The sequence below is a fragment of the Strongylocentrotus purpuratus genome, unplaced genomic scaffold (genome assembly GCF_000002235.5).
Source record: "Strongylocentrotus purpuratus isolate Spur 01 unplaced genomic scaffold, Spur_5.0 spur5_scaffold_15, whole genome shotgun sequence".
Lineage (NCBI taxonomy): Eukaryota > Metazoa > Echinodermata > Echinoidea > Camarodonta > Strongylocentrotidae > Strongylocentrotus > Strongylocentrotus purpuratus.
Window position 1 is genome coordinate 36,779,657 of NW_022145600.1, and position 7,379 is coordinate 36,787,035.

Below are 7,379 nucleotides of genomic sequence, written 5' to 3' on the forward strand. Positions count from 1 at the left end.
TAAAAAACATTACAGACAACTCAGCACCATTTCTCCAGGAAGGCGAATCACATTTCATCTCCTTACCAACCACCACGACAACACGATTTTATGACGCAACCTTGTTACAAACAAACGCTACGAATGGATTTAGAGTTGTGTTCCAGTCTTTGAATCTCAATAGTGATGTTAAAGTTGAAATAGGGACTGGTAACGATCCGTCTGACATACAGTCTGTCATCACAACTTTCTATGGATATAGAACCACCGCTCCCGATGATGTCTATGTAGATACCAATGAGATGTGGTTTGCTGCCATAGGAGCAATAAAGAGCTCTAGACTTCAAATGGTCGTTGAAATATTTTCTAATGAGTTATCAAGTGAGTGAGCTAGTGTGGGATTAATGTTCTTTTAAAAATATCTGTGGAATCTAATAATAACAATAATAATAAGTATTTCTATAGCGCCGTCTATCTAAAATTTATATTCCAAGGCGCATTTATTATTACCCTGGCTTTAGCCTAGCTGCCATTACAGTGCTTCAGCATTTCATGCAATTAATTCCTGCAAGGTACCTATTTACCTCAACTGGATTGAGTGTGGCAAATGTAGATCAATGTCTTGCCAGAGGACATTAGTGCCGCGGCGAGACTCAAACCACGGACCGAAAGTCCGGCGACGTACTCACTCGACCACGACACTTCTACAGCTGTGTGTTTTTAAGCAATGATAACTGGTATCTTTCCAGTTAAAAAAAAGCAGAACTATTCAACAACCGTCGACTGAAGAAGATAAACCATGTTTCCAGTTTTACCACACACAATAGTATTGAGAAGGTGAATTAAACGCTCCTAATACTACAAGAAAATATTTTTTTTAAATCTGGTGTAATCAATTGTTAAACTTCCAAGCATTTTGACCTACTCATATGTCACTTTCTTCTCTATCTTCTCGCCTATTCTACTAGCCGTGTTTCCTTGTTCGAGATCCAACAGAAACGTGTCACGGACTGTCGTATGTGATGGACTTTATCAATGCAATCGTTACGAGGACGAATTGGCATGCAGTAAGTCAAAGAAAAACGGATATTTGGTACTGCGTTCCTTAAAGCTATGACAGTTTTCTGTTGTAGTTATGAAATTGTAGCATATATTAATAATAACCTAATGCCTCTTCTGATATTTCCAATATGTGTTTGTATTTATTTTATGGCGTGTGTTATCAAAAAAGATTATAGAGTGGTGAAGCGTGACGACATCAAAAATTTGTTTTGGTAATTTCTCAATATTTTCTTCATTTTCCAGAAGAACATAAAAAATAATGGCCAAATGTCGAAAACCAATTGTATAGGTTAAGTATTGGCGGAGATATGACCATCTGAATAAAAAGATTTCCAATGGGAACTCAGTGTTATATTGCTCTGGTTCATAACATTACGAGCCAGAGCAATATAACACTCAGTTCCGATAGGACATATCTATTTATTTAGATGGTCATATCACAGCCAAAACTTAACATATTATTCAATTGGTTTTCGACATTTGGACATTCTTTTTTATGCTCTTTTGGAAAATGAAGAAAAAATTGAGAAATTCTAAAAATAGATGTTTATGATATCACAGCTTCGGTACTCTATAATGCTCTTTTTCCTACATTATGACACACCAATCACAGAGCTCCCGGAAGAAAACCTAAAGCCTGGTCCCAAGGAGAGGAGAGGGCGCTATCGAGCGAGAGAGACGTAGTTTTTCATCGCGGAGATTTGGCTAACTAAGATCTGTCTAAATCTTCTTTTTAAATTGTGCATCCATATTTTTAACCTTATAAATTTGATTCTTGAAAACACGATAGTTGTTTTGGATAAGTTATTTCAGCTTTTAGTAAATTTTTCGAGGGATTTTGAGGATAACTAACATTTGGATTCGAACTGAGATCGATGTTGTATTCACTACAGTACATGCCAAACATGGATAGCGTGTGCGCCTTGGACGCCAAGTGCTTTTTCCCGTTCCACCCTCCATCGAAGTTCGCAAGTATAATTAGACTATGTTTCCATCTTGTTGAATGTTGGTGAACTGAATACTATAGGCTCCCGGCCTACTTCGTGCATTTGGATGTGTATCTTTTTTAATTAGTGACATTTAAGACTTTTTAGACTTTCGATTCGATAAATAAGTTAAAGATGGACGATGTGCATTAGCCATTAACTCATGTGCATTAACTTATCGCGCATCGATCGTTCTTGACACCGTTTGGACTATAACTACATATTTTATCATAGAATTCACAGATTGTGAGCGTTTTCTATTATCGGCTTTTTTAACACTAATGACTACTGCTGGAACTTTAGAAGCCAATATTGACTCCCTTCTTCTGGAATCTCGCCGTCATAGTCATACATTCATACGTTGTGAATGTTTTTTGGGCTCTAGCTCTTTTTAAGCCATTGCCACTGTTAGCTAGTACTTTCCAGGCTTACTTTCTTGAAAGGGTTTCCGGTTCGGTATCAACATGCAACACATTACTTGTTATATCTATGCATCACTTGCTCTCCTCATTTTAATACTTCAATGTGGAGATGTACACCAGCTAGGATCCTGGGCCAGTTTCCTGTAAATTTCCATGTATGGTGGTGTGACCAAAGTTCGCGCGTGACCTAAGTTCGCTATCTCAAAAATCAGTAAGATTACGAAAATCTGATATCACCAATGGAAAGAGGAACATAAAATTACCCAGAAGTGAAATTTTCTTTGGAATTGGGTACGAAATTGTGAAAATATTGACAAAAGATCGGCAAATTTTGCAATTTTGCGTCCGTTCCGAAAAATGATCAACTTACCGATAAGGGTCTGAAAATCTTCAATTTGAGAGCAGATTTCCTCAAAATTGTAAGTAAAGAGTGGTACTAACTGATTGTATGATATCTTGCCTTGCAAATTATGATATTACCTTATTTTCGATGGATCACACTTTTTGATAAATCAACTGTAAACCCCCGTGCGTGAAGTTAGGTCTCGTTGTTTTTATGACTTTTTTAGATGCAGCGCGCACGAACGATCGGACATCGAATTTTTAGATCGCGATATCTCCGAAGTCCTTCGACGATAAAATTTTCTAGTTGAACTAATCTGTAGTTAAAAACTTCGCCGTCCCTTTGGTTATAATTGAAATCAATAAATTTGTGTAGAATATGAGAAATCGTAGTTCGAATATCACATTTTGTAATATGTTCTAAAATGTCCGCGAACTTTGGTCACCCCTTCATACTAAATGCAAAAGACCGGTTGCAGTCAATCATGGTGCTGTCGACTGTGATACATGTAGCGAATGGACACTCATTAAATGTGCGAACATCAGCCCAGCCCAATATAAGGATATGGTTAACAGTACTGATGAAAACAAACTTGAATTTACGTGTGGTTCATGTTCAATTGATCCTGAGAACTCAACTCCTGATCCTACTCCTAGTACTCCTCCGTCTTATATGAACCACACATCTGATAAAGGACCGAGAGTTCTCAACTTAAACGTATGCAATTTGAAATCTATGAACTAACAAACCCAATTCCAGGTTATTATTGAGGACTTAAACCCTGATATAGTTGTAGCCACCGAAACTAAACTTGACAATGAACTAAGTAACCAAGAGTTAATACACCAGTCTCAATGATATGGGATATTTAGAAAAGACAGAGACCGTTGGGGAGGTGGAATACTTATAGCATTCCGACACACACTTCAAGTTATATTATTGGAACTACCTCACGAATGCCCACTTTTAGCTATCAGAGTAAAAGTAAACAACCAACCAGACCTGATAGTTGTAGCTTTCTACAGTTCTCAAAGTAGCGGACCTTCTGATCTACACAACCTACTTCTTAATATTAACTCGATAATGAGAAGCAGACTACCCAACATTATCCTGACCGAAGACTTCAATCTTCTAAGTATTCAATGGGAGGAAAACGTGATGATAGATGCAAATCCACAGTATGGTCTTCATATCAAAGAACTCATGTTAGACATAATCGATCAACTCGGATTAACACAGATGGTCCTTCAACCTACACGAATGGTCCTTCAACCTACACGAATGGGTAACATCCTGGATTTGGTCATCACATCAATCCCTGACCTTGTGAATGACGTTGCAATAGAGAAAGGGATGAGCGACCACGAAGCTGTAACCTGCAATTTTTCATTAAATGTCAAACTAGCAAAGACCAAGCCCAGGAAAATCTACCAGTTCAAGAAAACCAATATGGATAGCCTTAGGGATGATCTTAAAGAATCCACTAACAAGATCCTCAACGATTCCGTTGATAAGTCAGCATCTCTCTGCTGGAACCTCCTGAAAGAAGCAATCCAAAAAGCAGTCAGTTCACATGTACCAGTTAAAACCACTAAAAGTAGACCCAACCTACCATTGAGGAACAAACACCTCAGTAGAATGGCTAGACAGAAGAAGAGAGCCAGAATCGAGGCTAAAGTCACCAATAACGACAAAGACTGGAGCAGGTACAAACTACTCCAACCTCGATTCAGATCAAGGAACAGAGAAGCCCACAAGATCTACCTTACTACGATCTTCATACCTGACACGGGAGAAAGGTTCAGCAAGAAGGCTTTTTCATACTTTAAAAGCAAAAGAAGGGACACGGTTGGTGCTCCTGTACTACACCCGAATGGACGAGAAGCATCTCTGTCATGCGAAAAGCCCAGATGTTAAACGATCAATTCTGCCAAGTATTCACCCTTGAGGATCCTATACCTAATACCTGGCATGACGAGATTAGTGAAGGCATCCCTGGAGACTTACCACGACTCCCTGACTTGACCATCAATATAGACGGTATCACCAAGCTCCTCGGATCCACGAAGGTGAAGAAAGCACACGGTCCCGATGAAATTCCCAACATCATTCTCAAATAGGCCAAAGATGTGATTGCTCCAGTTCTGACTGCGATATTTCAAAAATTCCTAGATGAAGGTGACATCCCACTTGATTGGAGGTCTGCTAACGTTCTTCCTATATACCAGAAAGGAGACCGTCACTCGCCAGAGGATTACCGGCCAGTCTCCTTAATATCTCACTCTTGTAAGATTTTGGAACATGCTATTTACAGACACATCATCCAGCATCTTGACGATCAAATTTCTTAAGTGAAAAACAGCAGAGATTTCGGAAGCACCGAAGCTGTGAGAGCCAGCTCATTCTTACAATAGAAGATCTGATACGATCATTCGACCAGGGTACTCAACAGTACGTTATGATTCTCGACTTCAGCAAGGCTTTTGATAAGGTAACCCATCAAAGACCTCTCTTCCTACTTCAAAAGTGTAGCATTCAAAGCCAACTTCTTAAGTGGATCAACATTTGGCTGACAACAAGATCACAGAGAGTAGTCGTTGATGGGGAATGCTCAGCCTCGGCTGAGGTACTATCAGGCGTACCGCAGGGGTCCGTCCTCGGCCCTCTCCTTTTCCTCGTTTATATCAATAATATAAATATAAACTTCTCGTCGAGTATAAGGCTATTTGCAGATGATTGCATACTCTACCGAGCGATTAAGACGATCAACGACACAGTAATCCTCCAGACGGATCTGAACAGGTTATCTACATAGGCAGACAAGTGGCAAATGAAATTCAACGTCACCAAATGCTACGTTCTTCGAAGGAAGTCGTATGTATAGTTATTATGATATGTCAATTTTAGTTTCTGATGTTAAACTTGTTATTAATAACAACATTCTAGATTTCTATGATAAATTTGCTCTCTGTCAATCAAATGCCACGATTTCTGTAGCTTTTAACAGTTGTTGCAACTTGTTGTTGATAACAGGTTTCACGAAACATTGCACAGCTACACGGACATGGAATAATCGAAATAAAGATGCTGAAATATTAAGCCATACATTTCGCATTCTCTCACATTCTTGTCAACTGTTTCATGAAATTGTGAAATTCATGAGTGTCTTGCAATTTTAAGGGTGAATTTTCTTCATCATTTTAAAGACAGACTTGTTACGTTTGTCTCATGGACTTTTCTTAGATATTTTAGTCACTGGGGTTATGTATTTTGGGCTTAAGGCCTAAAATGGTATCCTTTTCTTTTTCCAACGTCTTTTCAGAACTCGGTAGGGGCCAGGGACTTATCCTGAAATTGTCACACATTTCACTCACAAGACTTGACCCCTAAAAGTTATTGAGACCATCTAGGTCGCTGATAACAAAATTTGGCAGTCCGAATATAGCTTTTGGGTACCAGATTTTGTTCAATATGAAGTCGTATGACCGCATATCAGAACAAGTCAGTCTTTACAAATTTGGAATAAACAGAGAATATTTTCTTTAAAAATGGTGTCCATATGATTTAGGTGAGAAAATGTATTTTTTGGTTGTAATGTCCAGCAATAATCTCTGGCAAAGATATTTCGTGCATTAGGTAGATGGGTTGAAACCGACCTGAGTTTGGTTTCTGTTTTGAGGAGCTCTGAAAGATAGAGTCAGGTCGACAAGCTTTTCTAGAATAGCCTAAATGATCTAAGTAACGTAAGGGGGTCAAATCGTATGGATAGTGAAGGGTTGTTTTTGGAGAGAAGCTCCCAGATTAGTTGGTGAAGGTGATGAAGTTTAAGTAGCAATCTAGTTGTAAAACTGATCAGAATCATCGACAGATTCGAAATTTATTTGTTGTTGTTTTCCTTTTTTCTTCTTTATACTAATTTCTTTCCTACATGTCTTGAAATTAAAAATATCTTTACAGATAACTCAGCAACATTTCTTCAGGAAGGCGAATCACATTTAATCTCCTTACCAACCACCTTTACAACACGATTTTATAACGCAACCTTGCTACAAACAAACGCTACGAATGGATTTCAAGTTGTGTTCCAGTCTTTAAATCTCTACTATGCTGCTGATAAGATCGAAATAGGGACTGGTAACGATCCGTCTGACATACAGTCTGTCATCAGGACTATCTATAAAATTATATCCAATTTTCCCGATGACGTCTATGTTAATACCAATGAGATGTGGTTTGCTGCTATAGCAGGAAAGAGTAACTCTAGGCTTCAAATGGACGTGCGAATATTTTCAAATGACTTATCAAGTGAGTGAGCTAGTGTGGGATTAATGTTCTTTTAAAATATAGGTGGAATATAAAGCTCTGTGTATCGGAGCAGTGATAACTGGTATCTTTCCAGTTACAAAAAAGCTGAATTATTCAACACCTGTCGACTGATGAAGATAAACGATGTTTCCAGTTATACCAGAAATAATAGTATTAAGACGGTGAATTTAATGCGCCTACTAATTACCACAAGTAATTTTTTTTAAAATAGTGGAATCAATTGTCAAATTTCAAAGCAGTTTGACCTACTCATATGTCACC

The 7,379-nt window shown here is 38.3% G+C and overlaps 1 protein-coding gene across 1 annotated transcript; it reads left to right on the forward strand.

Moving 5' to 3' along the window:
* Positions 1–20: 20 nt before the first annotated feature.
* Positions 21–7,183, forward strand: LOC115924263. Its single transcript, XM_030986357.1, has 3 exons — positions 21–360; positions 948–1,046; positions 6,750–7,183. The coding sequence occupies exons 1-3, from the start codon at positions 282–284 to the stop codon at positions 7,103–7,105; spliced, it is 534 nt and encodes a 177-aa protein (XP_030842217.1). The 5' UTR covers positions 21–281; the 3' UTR covers positions 7,106–7,183.
* Positions 7,184–7,379: the final 196 nt, after the last annotated feature.